The sequence below is a fragment of the Arachis stenosperma genome, chromosome 10, assembly GCF_014773155.1.
Source record: "Arachis stenosperma cultivar V10309 chromosome 10, arast.V10309.gnm1.PFL2, whole genome shotgun sequence".
NCBI lineage: Eukaryota > Viridiplantae > Streptophyta > Magnoliopsida > Fabales > Fabaceae > Arachis > Arachis stenosperma.
This window is the reverse complement of record NC_080386.1, coordinates 116264762-116291077: the sequence shown is the minus strand read 5'-3', so window position 1 is coordinate 116291077 and position 26316 is coordinate 116264762. Positions and strand designations below refer to the sequence as shown.

The window sequence follows — 26316 nt, the reverse complement described above, 5'->3', positions numbered from 1 at the left end:
CATTCCAGACAGACTTTGAGAAATCAAATTGACTTGTTGAGTCAATATCTTATTCTGAGCCAATATGGCATTCAGAGTGTCAATCTCAAGAACTCCTTTCTTCTGACCAGTCCCATTGTTCACAGGATTTCTTTCAGAAGTGTACATGAATTGGTTATTTGCAACCATTTCAATTAGTTCTTGAGCTTCTGTAGGCGTCTTCTTCAGATGAAGAGATCCTTCAGCAGAGCTATCCAAAGACATCTTGGATAGTTCAGAGAGACCATCATAGAAAATACCTATGATGCTCCATTCAGAAAGCATGTCTGAAGGACATTTTCTGATCAATTGTTTGTATCTTTCCCAAGCTTCATAGAGGGACTCACCATCCTTCTGTCTGAAGGTTTGGACTTCCACTCTAAGCTTACTCAATTTTTGAGGTGGAAAGAACTTTGCCAAGAAGGCATTGACTAGCTTTTCCCAAGGGTCCAGGCTTTCTTTAGGTTGTGAGTCCAACCATATTCTAGCTCTGTCTCTTACAGCAAAAGGGAATAGCATCAGTCTGTAGACCTCAGGGTCAACCCCATTAGTCTTGACTGTGTCACAGATTTGCAAGAACTCAGCTAAAAACTGATGAGGATCTTCCAATGAAAGTCCATGGAACTTGCAATTCTGTTGCATTAGAGAAACTAATTGAGGCTTAAGCTCAAAGTTGTTTGCTCCAATGGCAGGGATAGAGATGCTTCTCCCATAGAAGTCGGGAGTAGGTGCAGTAAAGTCACCCAGCACCTTCCTTGCATTGTTGTTGTTTTCGGCTGCCATGGGTTCTTCTTCTTTGAAGAATTCGGTCAGGTCCTCAACAGAGAGTTGTGCCTTAGCTTCTCTTAGCTTCCGCTTCAAGGTCCTTTCAGGTTCAGGGTCAGCTTCAACAAGAATGCCTTTGTCTCTGCTTCTGCTCATATGAAAGAGAAGAGAACAAGAAAACGTGGAATCCTCTATGTCACAGTATAGAGAGTCCTTGAGGTGTCAGAGGAAAAGAAAAATAGAAGAAGGAGGTAGAAGAATTCGAACTTGATTAGATAGAGTTCGAATTGTGCATTAAGAAGGAGTTATACTCCATAAATAGAAGGATGTGAGAAGAAGGGAAGAGAATTTTCGAAAATTAATTAAAAAGATGTCAAAAACATTTTGAAAAATTGATTGATAATTTTCGAAAATTCAAAGTGGAAAAGAAATCAAGTGATTTTTGAAAAAGATTTTGAAATTAGAAATTAAAAAGATTTGATTGAAAACTTATTTTGAAAAAGATATGATTGAAAAGATTTGATTTGAAAACAATTTTTAAGAAAAATATGATTTGAAAACAATTTTAAAAGATATGATTTTAAAAATTAATGACTTGCCTAACAAGAAAAGATATGATTCAAACATTAAACCTTTCTCAACAGAAAAGGCAATATACTTGAAATGTTTAGTCAAATCATTAATTGTTAGCAAGTATCTAAAAAAAAAAGAAATTGATTTTGAAAACATTTGATTGAAAAGATATGATTTGAAAAAGATTTGATTTTGAAAAACTTTGAAAACTTGAAGAAATTTGATTTGAAAAACAAAATCTTCCCCCTAGTGCCATCCTGGCGTTAAACGCCCAGAATGGTATCCATTCTGGCGTTTAACGCCCAAAATGCTACCTTTTTGGGCGTTAAACGCCCAACCAGGTACCCTGGCTGGCGTTTAAACGCCAGTCTGTTCTTCTTCACTGGGCGTTTTGAACGCCTAGCTTTTTCTGTGTAATTCCTCTGCTGCATGTTCTGAATCTTCAGTTCCCTGTACTATTGACTTGAAAATAAAACCAAGATCAAATAAACAAGGCATGCAAGACACCAAACTTAAAATTAAACACTAGACTCAAACAAGAAACATAAAAACTTTTTGTGGTTTTTATGGTTTTTATAATTTTTTTGTGCTTTTTTCGAAAATTATATGGAAATAGAAAATAAAGTTTCAGAATTCTCAATTTGGATTCCAGGAATCATTGCAATGCTAGTCTAAGACTCCGGTCCAGGAATTAGACATGGCTTCACAGCCAGCCAAGCTTTCAAAGAAAGCTTCGGTCCAAAACACTAGACATGGCCAATGGCCAGCCAAGCCTTAGCAGATCATTGCTCCAATAGCAAGATTGATAGGAATCAACAAGCTATTGTGATGATTAGTTGAAACCTCGGTCCAATAAGATTAGACATGGCTTCACAGCCAGCCAGATTTCAACAAATCACCATGAAACACTAGAATTTATTCTTAAGAACTCTGAAGAAAAATACCTAATCTAAGCAACAAGATGAACCGTCAGTTGTCCATACTCAAGAACAATCCCCGGCAACGGCGCCAAAAACTTGGTGCACGAAATTGTGATCACTACTTTTACACAGAACAATCCCCGGTAATGGCTCCAAAGACTTGGTGCTCAATACCATGGCATAAACACAACTCCGCACAACTAACCAGCAAGTGCACTGGGTCGTCCAAGTAATAAACCTTACGCGAGTAAGGGTCGATCCCACGGAGATTGTTGGTATGAAGCAAGCTATGGTCACCTTGTAGATCTCAGTCAGGCAGACTCAAATGGGTATAGTGATAAACGAATAAAGCATCAAGATAAAGATAGAGATACTTATGTATGTCATTGGTGAGAGCTTCAGATAAGCGTATGAAGATGCCTTCCCTTCCGTCTCTCTGCTTTCCTACAGTCTTCATCCAATCCTTCTTACTCCTTTCCATGGCAAGCTCATGTAGGGTTTCACCGTTGTCAGTGGCTACCTCCCATCCTCTCAGTGAAAACGTTGCCTATGCTCTGTCACAGCATGGGTAATCAGCTGTCGGTTCTCGGTCAGGCCGGAATAAAATCCATCGATTCTTTTGCGTCTGTCACTAACGCCCCGCCTGCTAGGAGTTTGAAGCACGTCACAGTCATTCAATCATTGAATCCTACTCAGAATACCACAGACAAGGTTAGACCTTCCGGATTCTCTTGAATGCCGCCATCAGTTCTCGCCTATACCACGAAGACTCTGATCTCACGGAATGGCTAGCTCGTTTGTCAGGCGAGCACTCGGTTGTCAGGCGATCAACCATGCATCGTGTATCAGGAATCCAAGAGATATTCACTAAGCCTCGTATGCTTGTAGAACAAGAGTGGTTGTTAGTCACTTTGTTCATAAGTGAGAATGATGATGAGTGTCACGGATCATCACATTCATCAAGTTGAAGAACAGGTGATATCTTGGAACAAGAACAAGCGGAATTGAATAGAAGAACAATAGTAATTGCATTAATACTCGAGGTACAGCAGAGCTCCACACCTTAATCTATGGTGTGTAGAAACTCCACCGTTGAAAATACATAAGAACAAGGTCTAGGCATGGCCGTGAGGCCGGCCTCCCAATGATCTAAGATTCAAAGATCTCCAGATGAAAATACAATAGTAAAAGGTCCTACTTATAGAAAACTAGTAGCCTAAGGTGTACATAGATGAGTAAATGACATAAAAATCCACTTCCGGGTCCACTTGGTGTGTGCTTGGGCTGAGCAATGAAGCATTTTCGTGTAGAGACTCTCCTTGGAGTTAAACGCCAGCTTTTATGCCAGTTTGGGCATTTAACTCCCATTTAGGTGCCAGTTCCGGCGTTTAACGCTGGAATTCCTGAGGGTGACTTTGAACGCCGGTTTGGGCCATCAAATCTTGGGAAAAGTATGAACTATCATATATTGCTGAAAAGCCCAGGATGTCTACTTTCCAACGCCGTTGAGAGCGCGCCAATTGGGCTTTTGTAGCTCCAGAAAATTCACTTCGAGTGCAGGGAGGTCAGAATCCAACAGCATCTGCAGTCCTTTTGAGTCTCTGGATCAGATTTTTGCTCAGGTCCCTCAATTTCAGCCAGAAAATACCTGAAATCACAGAAAAACACACAAACTCATAGTAAAGTCCAGAAAAGTGAATTTTAACTAAAAACTAATAAAAATATACTAAAAACTAACTAAAAGATACTAAAAACATACTAAAAACAATGCCAAAAAGCGTACAAATTATCCGCTCATTAATGACGCCATCAAATAAGTGGTATTATCAAGTAGTTACAATGCAAGATTATTAGGGGTGTAATCGGTTCGGTTTGGTTCGATTTTGGACCGAAAACCAACCGAACCGACCTGATCGGTTCTACAATCATATCAACCATTTGGTTTGCTGCTTTTTAAACACACTTTAAAACATACTAAAAAATGAAACAGTCACTTTAAACCAAATAAAAACCAAACAGCCACTATGCTTAATCTGAATCCACACTAGACTCATCATCATCTTTCTCGGTTGGTGCAATTTCTACAAAAATAAAATAATAAAATCAATATAGATTATAAACATAAACATAATATAGATTATAAATTATAAACATAAACCATGAAAGGAACTACAAATTTCTTTTTTGCATACCTAATTCAAGTTTCTCAAACTCATCAATAAGCTCCTCAAAATCAGTTGTCATTGGAGAAGCACGAAGCCAATTTTGTGTGCAAATCAATTCCTCAACTGTCTTTGGAGTTAAAGAACTTTTATAGTTGTTAAGCACTCTTCCACCAATGCTAAAAGCTGATTCTGAAGCAACAGTCGAGACCGGCATTGCTAAGACATCTCTAGCTATTTGGGATAAGATAGGATACTTGCTAGAATTTACCTTATGTCAAAAGTATTTTGATCACGAGACTTCTCTAAACCATCCATCAAATACAAATCCACCTCATTCTTGTTGATGATCGCATGAAAATGCACCTCCTTGAAAAAATCACCAGTCATGTCGCCATCAGGTACTCCCACATCTGATGCACCATCCATTATTGCTGAAGTAAAAGATCTACCCCCATTATTTGCATTCACATAGCATTCAAGCATGTTGGAGAAGGTCTCTTTCACTTTTGCACCCAAAAAATCAGCATCATCCTTATCATATAGCTTTTCAAAGCTAAAGTTCACAAACTTCAACTTGTATCTAGGATCAAGAACCACAGCAATAAAAATCATCATATTGATATTTTTTATGTTACCCCAATACTTATCATACTTAAGCTTCATCCTCTTAGCCATACTCCCAAGTAATGGATCTCAACTACCACAAGAAGCCTTGAACACTCGCAAGATCTTACAAAACTCATGAAAATATTGAGAAGAAGTCACAAGCAAACTACTAGACACACTCTTTGTAACATCATAAAAAAATTTCAAGAATTCCATAAAGTGTTTTGCATTGTCCCAATCAAGATTCCTCGGAATGCCACCTTGCATTAAAACATATTCTGTATCTCTCTCCCCTATCCTCTTGAATGCCTTTTGAAACTTCAAACCACTTTCAAGCATGGTGTATGTAGAGTTCCATCTAGTGGGAACATCGAGTTGAACAATACACTTGTCTTGTATCCTAGCTTCCTTAATGAAATTTTTTAACCTATTCATGCGACTAGGGGAAGCACGCACATATCTAATAGCATTTTTTATCTTGCTAATAGATTCATGCATCTCTTTCAATCCATCATTAACAACAAGATTAAGAATATGTGCACAAAACCTAACATGAAAATGCTCTCCTTTCAAAGGATGTAAATTCCAATCCTCCATTCTAGTTCTTAGATAAGATATTACAGTATCATTAGAACTAGCATTATCAACAGTAATTGTGAACACTCTAGATATCCCCCACCCCAAAAGACATCTCTCAATTTTTCTACCAATTGTTTCTCCTTTGTGATTTTTAATAAGACAAAAATTGATAATCCTCTTTTGCAATTTCCAATCATGATCAATGTAATGAGCAGTGAGACACATATAATTCAGATTTTGCACAGAAGTCCAACAATCAGTAGTTAAGCAAACAGATTGATTTGGTTGTTTGAACACAGTTTTCAACCTATTCTTCTCACTAATATAAAGAGTCCAAAAATCCTTAGCAACAGTAATCCTTCTCGGAAGTGGAAATCTAGGTTGCACAATACTCATATAGAATCTGAATCCCTCCCCCTCAACAAACTTGAACGGTAGCTCATCAACAATTATCATCCTAGCAAGGGCTTTTCTACACATTTCAGCATCAAAAGTAACTACAGTAAATACTCCTTTACCCTCTTTTTTTTTTGTTGGAAGGTAAGGATTGTTTGACTAGGGTCATTCGAGTCCCTAGAAAATTTTTTACATTAATTCAACAAATGATAACACATATTAGTTGTACCATTTCTATGAGAGTCACATGCATATGATGCACCACACCAATTACATTTAGCCCTAGGATGTGATGGCTTGGACTTAGGATCCTTTGTAAAGTGTTCCCAAGTCTAAGATCTAGGTTTAGAAGGTTTTTTGTTACCTTCATTGGGATCATCCTTGCCATCCTCTTCATCAGTTTTCACAGTGCTTGGAGCTGGATTTATAGGAGTTGCTTGCAAAATTGCACCCACATTAGTTGAATCAACCTTCCTATTCTTTGATCTAGGATGGGACGGGAGTTTGGTAAACACGCCACTGTCCGTTGAAGAACGTACCACAGACTCAATATTTTCATCCTCAACTTCAGTCGTCGGTTCTTTAGGCTGTTCAATGTTTGTTGGCTGCATATATATAAACATAACAATGAAAAATTAGCATTTTAACTCATCAACAGCACCAAAAGTATTGTTTCCAGCAATAAATTTAACATTTAAACTTGTGAAAAAATATTATTTCCAACATTTAAGCCACAACCACAAATTGTGAAACATATTAATTATTAAATAACAAATTATGAAACAAGATAACAAATTAAAGGCACACATATATATGCTCAAAGAAATACAAAAAAAAGGCACACATATATAAGTAACGTGAAAACAAAGAAAAGACAGACATATATATGCAGCCATATAAAATCATATAAAATAAAGGCACACATATAAAATCACATGGTCCATGTGAAAACAAAGAAAAGGCACTCATATTTACTGTATCTTTATAATGGATATTATTTCAAAAAAAAAATACAATTACTTCTTGAGTTTGAGTTAGCTTATATATATATATATATATTAGCAGCTTATAACACTTCTCCTTCCGACCTTCCAGTACCGGGCAGGTGTCAAACTCTATACATCATGTTACCACTTAGCAGAGTCTTGTGATAGGGATCGGATGGAGTTCTTTCTTTTTAGAATGTATCTGTCGTTTTTGGAGTTGCCGTTTTTGAGTATGAGAATGAAGAAATGAGATTTTTTAGTAAGCGTAGGGAGCGCTGGAATCCCAGAATAGGATCCCGAGCAGAATTAATAGTAGGAAATCAATACACAAGTCGTCGGTTCATCAAGCCATTTCTCGCCTCAACCCCCTAAATAGGAAGAGGTTTACTTTACGGGCGAGAGATGGACAAAAACCCTTGAAAGCTGAATATATATATATATATATATATATATATATATATATATATATATATATATTAGCATAATCTGAAAAAAAAAATCTATTTTTTGTGTTTTACTAGAAGCAAATAGATATTTTCTTTCGATTTAGATTTTACGGTTTGTATTGGATATATCTCTTTTTTTCCTTTTAAAATTTCAAAAGCTTATTCTAACACTATAAATAAACCAGACAGTTCAATCTTGCAATATAAATATAAAGCATGAGGTAAGATCAATTCTAAAACCATGTCTCATAATATAGTTTTATATGAAAAATAGTAGCAACAAATATGAATTCCTATAACCACTTAGACACTATATCAGCAAACAAATTAACCAAATAATTAAAGCTGTTTAGTAGAAATTAAGAAAAATTGTTAACTTTTTTATTGGATAAAATAGAGACCAGAGTTTGGTAAACAAGATAACAAGAGCAGATAGTAACCCACTTTTTATCATCACTCACCGAGTACAGATTTTAGTAAAAACAACAACAATAAAAATTCTGCAAAAAAATTTCAATCAAACTCATTTTTTTAATTAGGCACAAACTAACAACAACAATCATCAGAGACAATAATTTTAATCAAATTTGTCTTCTTAATTAAGCACAAACCAGTAACAACCCTTAGAGACTAAAATTAGAAATCAAACTCATCTTCTTAATTAAGAAGAGACTAGCAACAACAATCAGGACAAGTTAAATTTAATATACTATGGCAATATAATGATTTGTGAATTTAACTAATTTAACTAATCAATTAAAAAAAATTTGAAAATCAAATTCTAACTTCCGAAGAAGACATTGTTCAGGTGCTTTTTGCAGGAGAGGGCTTGGCGACCAGAGTGCTGCTCCGCTTAGGGTTTCTTGCCACGACTTAGGGTTTGTTGCGGCGGCCTATGACTGGACTACAACGTGGACTCAGTACTACACGAGGACGCGAATTGGACGATGCTGCTCTTTGCTACGCCTGCGACCCTACGACGGAGATGAATGGATGACTTGCGACGCTTCAAGCGACGATGGAGGAGTTCCTTGATAGTGGACGACGCTCTCTGACTCTATGGCTCTCTTATGCTCTCATTCTCTCAGGTATGGCCGCATGGAGGAGGAAGAATGGAAGATGGAAGTGAGCTGTGGCCTGCGAGTGAGTGGGTGTCTGTGTGAGGAGTGAGGACTGAGGGTAAGTGGGTGACTGCGCGAGTGAAAGGAAAAGAGAGTGAGGGTATTTAAATTTAAGGTTTTATACCTAGGTTAAATCAGTAAGGGTAAATCAGTAAAAGGAACTACTATGCAGCATCTTTTTCGGTTTGGTTTGGTTCAGTTTCTACCAAACCAACCGAAAATCAAACCGAACCGATCGGTTTAATTCGAAAAAAAAAACCAATTTTTTCGATTTTTTATTCGGTTGTTGTAATTTTCGATTCAATTTTACGGTATTTTTTGATCCAATTCAATAACTTACACCCCTAAAAATTATGTGGCTATATACACTGTCTTTGATTCTTAACAATTAAGAAATATTATCTTGATTAAGTAATCTTGCTAATAAATAGGCTTAACTCATGTATTTTAAGAGTGTGTTCCATAAAAATTAAATGAATATGGTTTCAAGATTTGAGTAATGTTTTTTTTAATACAGTGTTAATGAATTTAAAAAATGACAATATAAATATAATAGTATTATTTATATGAATAAATGATGCTGAAATAATTAATTAAATGTGGATATTATACATATTTTATATAAAGAAATTGAAAAGAACTTGTGTTGTGTCCTTCAACTTCGAGGAGCTTGCGACAAAGCATCTTATCAAATTTAGAATAGCATGAGTTTCGGGGGATATAGACAGGAAAACTTGTGCAAATATTCGTACTTTTTTATTTGCATCCATGGCTATGTTGCTTAAAGATGAACTAATAGTACATTTTTGTTCACTGTTTTGAGCATGAAGCAGTGCATTAATTAGAAGAAAACATCATCATACCGGGCCCCACACAATGCGGACAATGCATACAGAGTACGTGTACCAAGGTTTTAAATTCGCATTTGTTATATGATCATTGGAATTCATACGAAGATTATTATAATTAAGGAAAATGTAAACAAATATTATATTAATTAATTTAATTATATAAATTTATCAAATCATTTATTTACTCCAATCTTACATTTTCGTATGATGAGTATTCTATAAACTGACATAAGAACAATAATTGCAACTGAATCATAATTTAAAACCTTGATATAGTAAAATCACCATGAGGGTTCATAAGATAACATTATTAAATGACTCAAAAGATTTAATAGTGCGATAGTGTTACTTATTCAGTTATTCCTCCATTATATATGACAATACAAGTGACAGAAAGCAAAGATGAAACAGCATCTTTCTCTAAGGACTCTTAACTTTCTCAGTTCATGAGGATGGATAAAAATCTATAGGTCTTACCACTATCTATAGCCAGCCGAAACATCATTTCATGGGTTTGGATAAATTTTTAAATATAGAAATACAAAAGTAATAAACCCAAATATTTGTTTAACTGTGGTGAAATAAAGAAACAGAGACACAAAATCTTTCTATCAAAAAAAAAAAAATCAGCATTTTTCTCTTTATCTCCATATTCTATTTCATAGATAGAATCTAAACGCAACCTTTTTAAATAAAGCATTTGAACTTGTATTTTTGTTATAATATATAAGATAAAGATGTTTCATTATGGTAGGCCATGAACATTTAATCCTACAGCAGCCATGAAAGTGTTACAAACGTTGCAGTCACTTTCTTTTATGTGTTTGTGACATAAATAGCCATTTTAGTACCCATTAATTTGAGCTGCCATTGAAGCATAGCTTATTGCATATCATATGTATGCGGCATATATAAATAAATGCAATAGCATTATATAAATCTCCTACCATGTACCCACAAGGAAATAATGATTGATATTTGATACCTTCTCTTTGTTAATTTAATTGCTTCTCATAGAACCATTGTAACTAATGCAATACAAATTAATGTGATCAATGTTTGAAATCATACGTAAAATTATATGAAACTGTATATATACATTTGTCTTTATAAGTGAGCGAACACATGTGACATATCAAATAAATACTAATAATTTTACACGTTTAAGTTGGGAAGTTTCCTCCCAACAATTTCTCAATCGCAATAAATATGCATGATGGTGCGTGCGTGGCCAAGCAATTCTTCATTTTTTTTTTTTTTAAGGCGGAGGAAAATTTTAGGACTCAGTTACTTATTAAGGTGTGGGAAGTTTCCTCTCAATAATTTCTAGCTCTCAATAAATGTATATATGCCATGATCAGGTCCTTGATGCTAATTAATTAATTAATTAAGGAGGTGCTGCTATATGTAGTTTTTTTTTTTTTTTAACGCTCAAGTGTAAGATTTTCTAAGTGTGTATTATAATCTGCATTTGCCACTATCGCTCAACGTTCATTGTCATCACTACTCATTCGTTACAGAATATAGTGCAATCCGTAGTTTAAATTTTTAATTGTGATTTGTAATCGTATTATTCAACAACCAGTTGTATGTATTAACCAAGTTAGATTAGTCGAGTGATTAATTTATGATTAAGCAAGTGTTAGAAGTTTAAATATTGTCTTGTACGACATACATCAATTCATTGACAGCAATAAATCCTTAAATAAAACTTCTATTTTTGACAAATTAATCTTTAATATGTTGAATTAGAGATCCTACAAGAAATAAAAAAAAAGAGAAAAAACCCTAAACAGCCATTAACAATTATTTCGAAAGACAATAAGGCCCTTAACAAAAAAAATACCTAATCCGGCTCCTAAACTTTATTTTTATGGGACTGATTAGCTTTTGTGCCAAAAAAAGTCAAGGTTGTTTTTTTGTCACACGGACTAATCAGTCCAAAAAAAATCAGAAGCCGAATTGGGTATTTTTTTTGTCAAAGGTCTCGTAATTCTTTTGAGATAATTATCAGGGTCGGGTGAGGTATTCACTCAAAAAAAAATATTTTAAAAATTTAAATTAATAAAAAAAGTTATATAAATAATTATATCTCTATTAATAATTTATTAGACTTAATTTACCTATATTAAAAAATTCATTTAAAATATGAAGTGACTTAATATTTATAAATATAATTAAAAATTAATAAAAAATAAAATTAAATACTGAGTGAATATTTTTATTAAATTTATAAAAACATGTACATTACACATGATAAATGTTTTTGACAATTTTTTTCTTCGGTAAAAGTATAATTTTCATTTTTGGCCAAAATTTTACTTTTTCATGCTAGTATACCCTTGAAACAATGTATATTGTTGATAGACGTGAAATTGTAACAACTAAGTGTGTGTTTGGATTGTGGTTGGTTAAACTGGAGTTTGAATAAAAGTGATTTTATAAAATTGATTTTGGGTAGAAATAAGTTTGTGTCAACATGATTTATGTTTGGCAACTATATACTAAAATTGATTTTGATAAAATAAATATTGTTTGAATAATATTAGTTAAAATCACTTTTAGATAGATAATTACTAAAAAGGATATGACATTAAATTATAATGGTATTTTTATATATATTTAATTTTTTTATATTTTTTTCTTATATATTTTTATATAGTATATTTTTAGTATTTTTAGTATGCTATAATTTTTTACTATAATTATTATTTATGGTTAATTTTTTTGTTTAATTTATTTTATTTAATGGAATCAATAAATTATATTATAAAAAAATAATAATAAATATAATGCACAAAAATTACCATTATAAAAATATCTAATGTCAAATAAAAGATTAATAAAAAATATAAATAATAAATAAAAAAAAAGCTCATGTAAAGAGAAATAATAAGAATTTTATAAATAATACAATAATATATATATATAGAGGATAAAGTTGGTAAAAAAAATAAAGGTTAAATGTCAATGGCTAAAAGCTGGTTAGTGCAATGCAGAAGTTAGAAATTTTTGCTTCTTGTAAACGTGATTTTATAATCAGAATCATTTATGCGTTTATAGATAGAAAAACTAACCAAACTAAAAATGAAAGCTTTCAAGAAACTGTAACGTACTTTTCCTCTTTCAACGTGGTTGCCAAATATATCTGATAAATTGCAATATCTGCAATGATGACAATACCGTAAGAATCACAGCCTGAATTTAAAATTCTAGCTCAAGATAGATGTCGTAAATGAACCACATTGGTAAACTCAAAAACAATAATAATGAGTGTGTTCTGTTCAAAAATAAAGTGCAATAATATAATGCATGTGTCCCATATGCTCAAAGATTATTAAAGGTTCATTGTTTTCTTTTCAAGCCAGTCACCACTGAACACCACAACAGGAATCCTGGCACAGAATTCAGATTTGGTAGCAAAACCTCAAAAGATCTTTTCAGGTTCGCCTTGTCGGGCACTTAGCACAAATGTCTCATTGTTAAAGCTTCTTAAATAAACCGTACTCTTAATAAACAAAAAGCAGAACAAAAACAAAAGGAGCATTTTGTGCCTGCACTTCAATGAAATTTTGAATTGCAACGTGGAGAGTGAAAATGTATACGTGGGATAATAAAATTTTAGTAATTATTTATATGAAAATGTATTTATATAAAAATAATATTATAAAATAATTGAGAAAGTATAAAGATCTAATGGAATATTTGTACAATAAAAGTTTAAGGAGTATTAGAGATATAATCATTAGTGTTATTTTTTTTATCAGCTGAAACTTTTGGAATGAATGGTATCATGAGAACTCTAAATTCAAAAGTTTAAGAGTTCAATTTTTGATAAATCTCAAAATCAAAATAATATGAGTGATGTTCATTTTATAACTCAATAACAACTGAGAATAATGATCATCGTACGGGCTCCGGAAGAAGGTGTCCACGTCAACAAAAAAATACAGCTCATTTTCTTAGGTACATTTTTATCATCTTCTTAGAATTTTCTTAGCTTTTGTGAAAACATAGAAAAAGCACATTCAAAACATATATACATCAATCCAATCCATGGATGATTTTAATTTTCTGTCGTTATGGATTCAAAGGCTTCAAGTTTATTTGGGCCGAAACAAAGATACTTAAAGTGGATAAAACAAGGGATAACATACAAAAGAAAAAGTTTGAATAGTATCTATCAAGCTAATCTCACTTAGCTTAGCTTAATGAGGTAAGATTTTATTATTAGCATACATGTTAGGCAAAGAATTATGTCTAAACCACAAATTTAACTAGAAAATCACCATTATTCTTTTCGTCCAACAACCAAAGAAAAAAAATTAAAATAAAAATTATTATAATAATTAAATCTTTAAAATTTTCAATTTCAGTAATTCCTAAAAAAATATTAATTAAATTCTTTAAATAACAAATAGTAAATTTTCGTCTATGAATAATACGAGTATTTTTCGTAAACTAATCTCATCACCTATTTTATATTTATTATAAATCCTTCGTTTTAAAGTTATTATTTTTATATTGAGCTTCTATAAATATACACATCTTTATAATTAATGATACACGTAAATATTATCATTAAATTTTATATAATGAATCAATAAAAAAATATATTGTATTTATCTTTTACAATTTTAAAAAATTTAATTACTATTTTTTTAAAGATTAATTAATCTAAAATTTAATTTTATAGAGATTTAATTATTATTTTCCACTAAAATAAAATTGAATTAAATGTTTGCTAAAAGAATTAATTCTCAAAGAATAATTTCACTATTGATTCCCACAATGGCACCACTACTATATAAGCTACAAGGAAATTTGTTACGTGTCACAAAACTATAGAACAAGGGCCTAGATGAATTTGACACCGAAATGTCTCTTCGATGTGTGGGGTTTCTCCATTTATCACAGGTAATAAATTAAATACTTAAATAACCCTTTCAATTTGCATGTGCTGATGTGCCAAAGTTGTAAAGTTATTAACGATGTATAATAAATGAAAAATTTCCAGAATATCAGTACACCTGATATTTCAATAATTTTTAATCGTTTAATTATATATTATATATATTTTTATAATTAAAATTAATAATTAAAAATTATTAAAATATCGATATATTAATATATTATTTAAAAGTTTTTGTTTTTTCGTTTACATTTATTTCCATCGTATATAATACTACATTTCAATAAAATACAACTTAATTATAATAGTTACTTTATTCTTAGAAAGATTCTAATAATTATTATTAGTAAACTTTTCTTAGTAAAACCTAAATAATTTTTTTAACGATGTAATATTGTTTTAACAACATTAAACTATCGGCGATGACCGTTGTAATTAATGGTGCATTTATTTTTGAGAATATAGAATAAGATAAGACATTAAAAATAAAATATAAAAATAAAAATATAAAATTTTGTATTTTTATATTTTATTTAATAATAAGTTATAATAAATTATAAAAATTTAATTTATTTTTATTTTTTTTATTTAAAAATTTGAGATAAAAAATATAATAATAAAAAAATATAATTATAAAAAATTAATAAAAAAATGTGTTCTTTGTTGATGTTTTTGTGTCCTTCTTATTAGAATAAATACAAAATATATTAATTTAGTGTCTTTGAATATATTGTCTCTGTCTATATTTTTTCTGTAAAATATAAATTTGTGTCTCTATATCTTACAGTGTTCTGTCTTTATAAACAAACGCAGCCTAATAATTTATATTTTAAAAATACATAATTTCGTAAGATAAGGAAAAATTGTATATCCGTATGTCTTTAACTAATAAACTCAAGAAAAATAATTAGTGTAAAGGTTATACAGCGACTGCATTACTTTGCAATTTCTATCTAATAAACTTAAGAAAAATTGTATATTTGTATATTCGTATGTCTTTTAGCTAGCTTGCAATTTCTGTCTTAGACGACTGCATTACTTTGCAGATTATTAAAAGTGCATCACTTCGTACTGCATTACTTTGTTTTGATATTTGAACTTAGGATAAGTAAAGTAGCCAGCGATGAATTAAAAGAGTTACGTTACATCTAATCATCACGTATGAAATTAAAATTAAAGTGGTAGAAATGACCACAGGGATATTGCTTCATCATTTACAAGTGGCAAATAATAATAATAAATAATAAAAATTATATAGTACAGTATCGTATACTATAAGGGCAAGGTATAAAAACAAGGGTCCAAAACCTAAATCATTGCTGGCTCTGACCTTAGCCTTAAAAGCACACACATGCATAGGTTGGCGATCCATGTACATGTTTTGTGTTAATTTATTTCAGCGCAAATTAAATGTATTTTTCTTCCATTTTACAAAATATAATTGATCCAAGACGTATTCAAAATGTATGTCTAAGTGGTCACATACAACTATGTATTATTTTGGTTATTTATGTTAATTAATATAGTTTTTTTAGAGTGACAAATTAAATATTGTAAACAAAAAATAATAATATATTTACATGAGAGTGTTAATATAATATCCACACAAAAAAAAAAAAGAAAAGTCAAAAATCACTTCCCCAATTTCTCTTATTTAATAGCCAACACAAAGAGTTGATGAGAGCCTCAAATGAAAATGGTGTAGGAGACATTTTAACGTGTGGTATAGTAGTACCCTATAGATGGGGATGTCCATGAACATGAAATGAATTTGGTGTTGGAAATTTGTTTGGTCCAACTCACTCTGTTGGGATCAGATGAGATATAAGTCGATTTTGTTTCTGTTATTATTATTTTTTATTGTTTACTTCTTTTTATAATAATTGTTTTATCTACTATTTTTGATGTTTTAAAATTAGTGTTAGAGATATAATCATTAATGTTATCTTTTTCTATCAGTTTAAACTCTTGTGATAAGTGATTTCATGACAACTAGAGATTTTTAATACAATAATTAATTAAGATTTTAAAAATACTCATAATATCTGTAAATGTATAAAAAAAATATTGAAAATCTACCACTTAAAAATTTTAAAAGTGTCTTTCATATTTATTAGCGAAACCATGCTCCTTTTAACTCAACTCAAAATAGATGTTAGATTTGGGGTGTGTTTGGATTTGCGTTAGAGAAGAGAGAAGTCCGTTTGAGTTTTTGAATGCTTCATCTTCATGTTTGACAACATTTTTATCCTGTAAAAGCAGAAGTGATTTCTGTCCTTTTTCGTTGATATTTTCACGTTAGATTAAACTTTATGTTCTATATACCAATTATGTCCTTCATATTCATATGTTTATTATTTATTTTATAATATTTTTTTCTAATACTCTCTTTATTATTATTTTTTATAAAATTTCTGATTTTTTTATATGAGTTTTTTTACTGTTATTGTTATTTTTTTATGGAATATTTTTTTTACTTTGTATTATAATTCTATTAATCCTATTAGAGTACTAAAGAATACTTAAAGTACTAATAAACATATTAAAATTTATTTAAATATTTAAAATAAAATTATAAGATAATATAAAATAATTATTTAAATTCATGTCTTTTTCTGTAATTTTTTATCTAAAAGTGATTTTGAATAATGTAATCTAAACAATATTTAGTTAACTATAATCCATTTTAAATAAATATTACCACACATAAACCACGTTAATACCAACTCACTTTTGATCAAAATCAATTTTACAAAATCAATTTTATACAAACTTTTATTTGCAAAAATTTTCATTTGCAAACTGTAATCCAAATACACACTTAATTTGCTTTGATGAGCTTGACACCAATAAAGCTAATGTGATTTTATCCTTTGTGTTTTGAATTTTGTTTGATTTAATACTAGTATTTAATCGAAAAGTCATGAGAAACAAAATTTTTTAGCTAAAATTTGTCTAAACTTACTACTTTAATTTTGACTTTATTTAATACATTCGGTAATAAATAAATATTAAATAAAATAAATTTAAGTTGTTTTGACTGATTTTTTCTCTCTCTAGTATTATCAGTATTTAATTTTTAGCTTAAAGAAATGTTTTTTTAGGCAAAAGAAGATCAAACTTTATTGATAAATGTGAAAAAATATTACAAATAGATCCAATAGCACAACAAATATAAACCTGTGAAAAAGAGTAGGAATTCACAAGTGCATTACTAGATGTAGAAAAAAAAGAAATTACCTAAACTACTTATAAGAGAGAGGGAGAGAATTTGATGACACAGTTGGAAACTCATTATATTCTAAACTTTATTGATCTATCTTTGAAGACTTTTTCATCTTGAGACATTCAAATGTGCTACAAAGGGGTCGTAGACATAGTTCTAACTAATCCAAATTAGGCTCAAACATGTTGAGATGCATAGCAGACAGCAAAATATTGGAGTATAGATTCTGGTGGTTTTAAGTTGCAAATTGTACAGACAGAGGAAACTGAGGGCTTAAATAAGTTTTTGATTCTTATCTTTCTTTCTTTATTTTGGTAATTTTTTTTTCGAGAAATGTTAAAGAAATATTAGAATTTATTGTTTTTGGTTATTAGTTAATCATCAATGTTTAAAAGTATGAAATAAAGTATATTGTTAAATCTCTAGACAACTAAAAAAAATAAACTAAAAAAATTGAATTGATGACTACTAAGTGATAATTAAAAATAATAAATTTTAATAAAACTTTAAAATTGTCTTTTTTTTTATGATTTTAAAATTGTCTTTTAACTCTTGTTTGTTTGCTCTGTTAAGTACTAACGTAATAAGTTAAAAATTCACATAGCAAATTAAACTGTTTGACAAGATGTGCCCTATTAATATCTAACTTATTATTATTATTATTATTATTATTATTATTATTATTATTATTATTATATTATTATTATTATTATTATTATTTAATGAAAAAAATTATAGCGTGACCAAAATTAACAACTTTGAAAATTTACTAGCAAAAATATTAAAAAAAAGATATCATGGAAACTAAAACAAAAATATAATGCATGTATTTTACAGTGACCAAAAATGTATTTAAACAATTCTTTTTATTATCCATGTGACCATGTCCACCAAATAAATAAATTCTGATTTATGTCTACATAAGCTTAAAAGGAAAAAAGGTTTTCAACCTTTATAATTATCGAAAATGTTTGGGACTAAAAAAAAGTCATAGTTTGCCGTTTCTGACTTTTATTTGCATATATTAATATTACTAGAATAAATATATAATATTAAATATAATAAATATATGACTATAAATATTATATATAAACTTATAAATATTAAGTTAAATAAAATAAATTTTAATTATTATTTTCCCTGCATTAATCATAATTAGCATGTGCTCGTGTTAATAGAAATTCATTTTAAAATAATCATTTCAAAGTAATAAGTGGATCTCCACATACACCCATTGATTATTTATTTCTCTATCTTTGGAAAAGACAATTTCGTAGTTCATTCTGATTATCTATTAAAAAACATTCAGATGATCAATATTTTTTATATTTTTAATATTTGAAGTAATTTATTTAACTCTTTTAATTTTTATATTAATTTAATTTAAAGATAACTTTATAATTACTTTAAAATTCGTAATATGAATATATTATCTATTATTATTCCGCCTAATAATAGCAACAAGTGTATTTTATTTTATTTGGTGATAAATTAGAATAAAATAAGAAAGTCTAATTTATTTATTATATTTTTTTATTAAAAAATTTGAAAAAAAATATAATAATAAAAATATAATTATAAAAAATTAATAAAAAAAATAAAAAAATAAAAAATAAATTATATATTTTATTAATATTTTTATATTTTTTATTAAAATAGATACAAAATACATTAATTTAATATTTTTAAATATAATGTCTCTGATTATATTTTTACCAAACATAATTTTATATTTCTCTATCTTTATTTAAATATCCTATAACTATAAACAAATGCAGTCTAATTATAGACCTAACACATTTCATAATTAAGATTTAACTAAGAAAAGTATATCCATCTATCATCTATATATGATGGAATCTTTTCAATTGAATATTAAAAAGTTTTGATCTCCTTTTCTTTTTGAAGACTTCAATCAATATATATATATATATATATATATATATATATATATATATGAAACATCAGAATAAATGCAACAATTCATTTTGCAAAACAGTAACACCCTTTAATAATTTTCCAACGAAGATGTCAGAAAATTTTCATATATAGTATTCATCAATGATGTCATAGATTCTGATTACAAAAGTACCATGCAATAAGGCTTAGTTAATAACGTACCATTAGAGCGTCGTCCTTGCTAACTCATCATAAACATTAATGAATTCCACCTAAAAAAAATAAAAAACTCACCTTGCCGCAGCCATATTCTGTGCTAATTAATTACTTATACATCATAAAATAATAATACTGAAGCATGTACCCTGACAAAAGGGTAAATGTATTTTGAAATTTTAATGATCAATTTTAACTTTTAAGTTAAAGTACTAATCAACAAATTATAAATGAACAACGCATATAGCCATAGCTAGGTGAAAGTGGGGCCTACCTGCAAGGTAAAAAACATTAGGATAAAGTGAATTTTCTATAGGTAATATCATAAATAGTTTTTTAAAAAAAAAAAACTCAAGAAGAAAAGTTATAAGGGTAGTTGCGTGATAATTACTACCAAGGGTGACCCATGCATGTTGACTCATCTGAGTAATCACCTTCTTTTCTTGCTGTTATTACCAGATATTTAAATTATGCTACTAAGATGTTTTAAATTGCGATTATTTTGGTCGTTACCATGCATATTCTATAGTTACTATGATTTATTGTTGAATATTTATGTGAGTATTTAATATGCTGAGCAGGTTATTGCAAGCATAATAAAATTTTTTCCGATAGTTCAACATGAGCATAGTGTCTTACAAGTACAGTTCCTTTTTATAGGAAAAAAGATAGTAACCACTTTTGCTCATTTTAACCATAATAACGGGATAACGTATGGTTTCTATCTTGTGAGGAAATTAAAAAGCAGATATATGAATAAGATTTGGATAACATACATGAAATTGTATATTGAAATAAAATAAAATTACCCAGCCGACGTGAAAAATTGAAGGGGACCAAGCGGACTGATTTTCTCGTTGTGGGGTCGCAAGGAAAGTCCTCCATGGAGCTTTATAACAATTGTCACTACAAATTAACTAAATTCACTCCACTTCCTTTGCATTTGCATGCCTTTGCTTTTAGAGCTAAGAGGGTCTTCCTTAGCTTTGTGTCACAACTCATTTCAATTTTCTTCTCGTAAAAGACACTTTTACCCTCAAACTAAACAATGAGCATTACTGAACCAAATTACAACAGCTCAGAAACCGAAAGCAGTAGTGCTTCAAACTCAACTGCAAAAACTGTAACCGCAACCGCAACGGAAACCGCAACTACTGTAACCGTAACTGCCAAGCGCATTCGAGATTCTTCTAACAAACACCCCGTGTACCGGGGTGTACGGATGAGGAATTGGGGGAAGTGGGTATCTGAAATCAGAGAGCCGCGCAAGAAGTCTCGTATATGGCTTGGAACATTCTCCACTCCCGAAATGGCCGCCAGGGCTCACGACGTCGCCGCCCTCAGCATAAAAGGCTCCGCCGCTATTCTTAATTTCCCCAACCTCGTACACTCCCTCCCCCGCCCCGCTTCCCTCGCCCCTCGCGACGTCCAAGCTGCGGCCGCAAAAGCCGCCAAAATGGTCAAATTCGATTCTCCCACGACGTCCTCGTCGTCGTTATCTTCGTCCTCGTCGGTGGAATTGTGCTCCGATGAGGAGGAGTTGAGCGAGATCATAGAGCTTCCCAGGCTGGAGAGTGGTGAGTTGGATAAGGAGTTTGTTTTCGCTGACTCCGTGGATGGGTGGATGTACCAGCCGCCGCCTTGGTTTTCGTCGGAGAGCATGGCGGCGGCGTCGACGGAGGAGGAGGACGTTGTTGAAGATGGTGTTGTAAGTGCTTCTGGAAGTTCGCTTTGGAATTATTATTATAATATTATTACTAATTAATATGTTTTTTTTTTTGGGTTCTTGTTTAATTTGTTACTTGTGAGTGGTCTCTTTGTAATAATGTTTTCTTTTGTTTTGTTTTCCTTTTCTCTCCTCAGTTTAATTTGTACATGGTCTATGAATAAATTAAGAGGATAATTTGGTGGACGTTATAAGTTTGTTTGTTCCATTAAGAGATTGGAAACTCTCTCTATCTTCAACTTTCGATCATTTCAGTCATGATAGAGAGAGAGAAGAAAATGAAATTTCTGGGAGCTGAATTTTGAGATCTTGAAAGTGTTTAACTATGATTAGTGTATATTTAACTACTAAAACAGTTATTAATATAAAATATATGTTAAAATATAAATATATATTAAAATAAATTAAATAATATATATAAATAAATTCATAGTGGTTACTTTTTTGCGGCTAAATTTAGTATAGTAATAATAGCATATTTGAAAAGCGTTTTCATCTAAATCACTGCTAATTCATTGTTCATCACCAGGTAATAATTGTACTCACGTATACTAATTAAATTGGTCCACTACAATAAAGTCTTTGTCTACGTTAATTTTCTGTTACTATATAAGGTACAGATTGTAATCGCCAAATCTTGAAAAGAAAAAAGAGAGTTTGGGAGTAATAAAATAATAAATATCGTTAGTGATGTCATGATAGTGGAAGTGATGATGATCACACGCTATGTTAATGTTAATGCTGGAATGGTGGCTTACGGTTGGCAAGGGGATATTTTGAGGTAAAAAAAAAAAAAAGGAGAGAATAAGATTTGAAATCTGATGGTACCTGGGTCACCATTATATTGTTCTCTGAAATGTCACTGAAAATGCATGGTTGGAGAGAGAGAGAGATGTTAATGAAGACAATGACAAATAATTTTGATGAGATGATGAGAGAAGAGACGCACGCACAAGTCCGCAACATAATAGGGATTGGGATTTGCCCTATCATGGAGGACAAAACTTCCAGCTTTCTATTGAAAGCGCTACTTCCAAACACTTCAAACTTTCTTTTTTTGGAATTAATAATCATCAACTACTACTTAAACCGTATGTATTGCTACTTCATTTTTTTGAAGGCAAAAAGTAACTTGAAAGAGAAAATACAAGCTATTGATTCAACCAAACAGTAAATATGTGTTTATTTTTTACGATAAAAATGTTAAAAATTTAAATATTATATTCAATTTACATTTAAAAAAAATAATTATAATGTTATTTTTTATTCAACTTCACTATTTACCAAAACTTTTTTCTAATTAATTTTGCTCCACTCTCTAATCAGATAATACCATAAAAGGTAAGTATTGTCTGACATCATCCTGTTGCGAAATGACTATCATTATTTATTACGGTCTAATTTAGGTGTAAGTAAAATTTTAGAAGTATAGTTAAGAATTATTTTTTTTAATCACATATATAGTATAAATAGAAGGCACCATTTCAGCCCCAAATATGCACAATCCTACCCTAAAATTTATCTCTTAAAAGGTATTCTACCACCATTTTATTTGACCATCGTCAAATTAGAAGTTCACCTCTTTTCACCTCTTAGGATTGACCCAATTAGGTATCACCTTTTCAATACTATTAAATGTTGGTGTAGTAGTACTAAAATTATCTGTGTTTTACTTTTCATTTTTATATCCAACCAAACACACTTCAACATAATCAAGCTTCATCCATTCAATTCAAAAGTGATTTTAAAAGTAAAATATATACCGTACAGGACATATATGCTACTAGCAATTATTTTGAGTCCACTTTCATTCTCATAAACTACGAGGCACTTGGAATTAACAATTCATTTCGCGTCACCATAATTGAATTTATACATTATTTAATGATATCGAGTTTGAGATATTTTTGTTCTTCGCTCAGTGCCCGTTAATTATTGCGCGATTAAATTAAAATTAAATAAAATGAAAAGATATACCAATTGGAATATGAAATTCAGATAAAGTCGGTGTTCTGAAAATTCTGGACAGTTTTAGGTGCACATTATTTTAATTTACACTGAGCTATCAAAGAGATTGAAAAATCTGCCCTAGATAGACTTTAGATGCAATTATAACCACAGAAACAGCTTCCAATGAAAAAATGGCATGCTTTTCCAATTTGCTTTTTGAAGGGGTATATTTTCCTATTTTTATACATGTTATAAAGAGGATTGTGGTAACATTAAAATGATAACTATTTTTGTTTGAAGTATATCTCATCTAAAGTGTTGTACCTGTATAATTCTTCGGTTTTGATACTAGTGTGTGTACTACTCCAACGTTCAAATTAATATAATTCGCTTCAAAACAATTTAGGAAGCAAGTTGGGATCAGTCTACCTTTTCCCTTTGATATACTCATGTAACTATTGAACGAGCTAAACCGAGAGACGGAGAGAGAAAGAAAGCGACAGAGCGGAGAATTAAAACAATATGAAAACTAAAGTTGTATATCCAGGTGCGTTAATACAAGAGTGATATATATATATATATATATATATATATATATATATATATATATATATATATAAAGTAATGTGCTGTAACAGATTGCTAAGAGTAGAATAACTAACTCTAGATATACTACACAAACACCGAGTACCGTGAGATTTATCGTCGGTAAAAAAAAAAATCGACAATAATTAACTTACTGTTAAATTTATCGTCAAAAACAATCAGAGAGTATAAACCTCACCGATAAATATTTATCATCGAAAGTTTTTCGTCGTATTTAGTGGTAGATTGCCTGTTTAAAAAACCATTTAATTATTGGTGGATTTTTTCGACCGTATTGTTGGCGCTAAAATATACTATTGTCCGCACTATTACTGTCAGATTATTCTCTCGATAAATCTGACGGTAAATATAAATTAAAAAAATGAAATAAATTATCAATTTTAATTTTTTATTTAAATTTATTTTTGATAAATTAATGATCAATTTCTATTGTTTAAAATAAATAATACAATGTTCAAATAGATTAAAAGTTAAGTCCATCAAATAATTAAGGGTAAAGTATATTTTTTGTCCCTGAAATTTGCTAAAAGTTTTAAAAATATCCCTAAGTTTTGATTTCTTTCAATTTTGTCCATCAAGTTTTCGATTTGCATCAATTTTACCCTAATTACTAATTTTCTGATAATTAATATTTTTCTTTCCAAATATACCCCTCCCTTATACCTATCATCATCATAATTCTCTGTCTCTCTTTTCATCCTCACCACCATCAACCTCTTCCTTCATAATCGCCAGCCAGATCCCTCATTCTCCCTTTTTCTCTTTTCTTCTCCGACTCTCCATCTCCATCACCACCATCTCTGTTGAGCCCCATTCTCAATGACCACCACCCTTTTTCTTCTTTTTCGCGAAAACCAGCACCATCGAAACCATCACTCTTCTTCCTTCTCTGTTAGCAACCCCAGCTTAGGAAAAAAATCACAACACAAGATCAAAGAACCACAACCACTAATAATAATGAGAAGAAGTTTGAGTGCCAATACTGTTTGAAGGAATTTGCAAATTTACAAGCACTTGGTGGGCACCAAAATGCTCACAAAAAAAAAAGAGGATGAAAAAGAAAAGGTTATAGCTTCAAACAAGGAAAGCCACCATAAACTACTATCTTCAACAGCCCAATTTCCCAAACAACAATCATCATGATTTTTCTTACCATAATCATAATCATAATAACAGTAACACACCTTGGTTCTATGAACCTTCTTCTTACAACTACTATTCTAACTTCACAGTTTGTGAAAAATCCCAAATTAGCTTCAACCCCAATAATCAAGATTCAAACTTTTTGGTCGAGAAAGTATCAAATAGTAATTGGTATTTATCTCTACCATCATCATATCAAGCTGCTACTTCTTTACAACAAGATTCTTGCATATTCAATTTCTCTAATACTAGTATAGATAATAATAATAATAATAATAATAATAATAATAATAATAATAATAATAATAATAATATAATAATAATAATAGGGCTTACAACATCTTCAAGCCTTGCAATTTTTTTTATTCTTCAAATCATCAAATACAAAGCCATAGTAGTAATAACAAAGCTTTGGATCTTCAATTAGGCTTCAATTTGCAGTCAAATACAAGAGGGGCCTAATTTATTAGTATTATTATTGATTAGGGTATACAGGATATATACATGCAATGAAAAGATAGGAAGCTGGATTTGCTAATAGAGAAGGAGGAAGAGAGATAGCTTCGACGGTGCTGAGTTTTTGCGATGAAGAAGAAAAATGATGGTGGTCATCGTGAATGGAGCTCAACAGAGATGGTGGTGATGGAGATGGAGGGTCGGAGAAGAAAGGAGAAAGGAGAATGAAAGGTTTGGCCGGCGACGATGAAGGAGAAGGTTGACAGTGTTGCTCAATAATGATGATGGCGGTAGAGATGATGGTGAGATGAAAAGAGAGAAAGAAGGAGAGACAGAGGATTGTGATGGTGATGATGATGATGATAGTATAAGGAAGGGGGTATATTTGGAAAGAAAAATATTAATTATTAGAAAATTAGTAATTAGGGTAAAATTGATGCAAATCGAAAATTTAATGGACAAAATTGAAACAAATCAAAACTTAGGAATATTTTTGAAACTTTTAGCAAACTTTAAAGACAAAAAGTATACTTTACCCAATAATTAAATACAATGAAATAATAAAGCGAAACACTAATAACTATAGATTCAGGTAGTTCTCGTCGTCGTTGTCGTCAATCCTGTGGCCCTGAGCAGGCAACACAAAAGGCGGTGATGTTTGTGCAGGACCGCTGCCACAGCAAGGATGATGCCAGTGGCGCGTGTGTGAGGATCTCCTGATACCTCTCTTGATAATTGTTCAGCTTTTGCGCCTGC

The 26316-nt window shown here is 30.7% G+C and overlaps 1 protein-coding gene, 1 non-coding gene and 1 pseudogene across 2 annotated transcripts; all 3 read left to right on the top strand.

Annotated features, from left to right (window-relative positions):
• The first annotated feature begins 297 nt into the window (after positions 1-297).
• On the top strand, positions 298-405 carry LOC130958537 (small nucleolar RNA R71). Its single transcript, XR_009077652.1, has one exon. It is a non-coding gene; the product is annotated as a small nucleolar RNA R71 (small nucleolar RNA).
• Positions 406-20605: 20200 nt separating this feature from the next.
• LOC130954826 (dehydration-responsive element-binding protein 3-like) lies at positions 20606-21599 on the top strand. Its single transcript, XM_057881599.1, has one exon. The coding sequence runs from the start codon at positions 20728-20730 to the stop codon at positions 21442-21444; it is 717 nt and encodes a 238-aa protein (XP_057737582.1). The 5' UTR covers positions 20606-20727; the 3' UTR covers positions 21445-21599.
• Positions 21600-23546: 1947 nt separating this feature from the next.
• LOC130957533 (zinc finger protein 5-like) lies at positions 23547-25566 on the top strand (annotated as a pseudogene).
• The last annotated feature ends 750 nt before the right edge of the window (positions 25567-26316 follow it).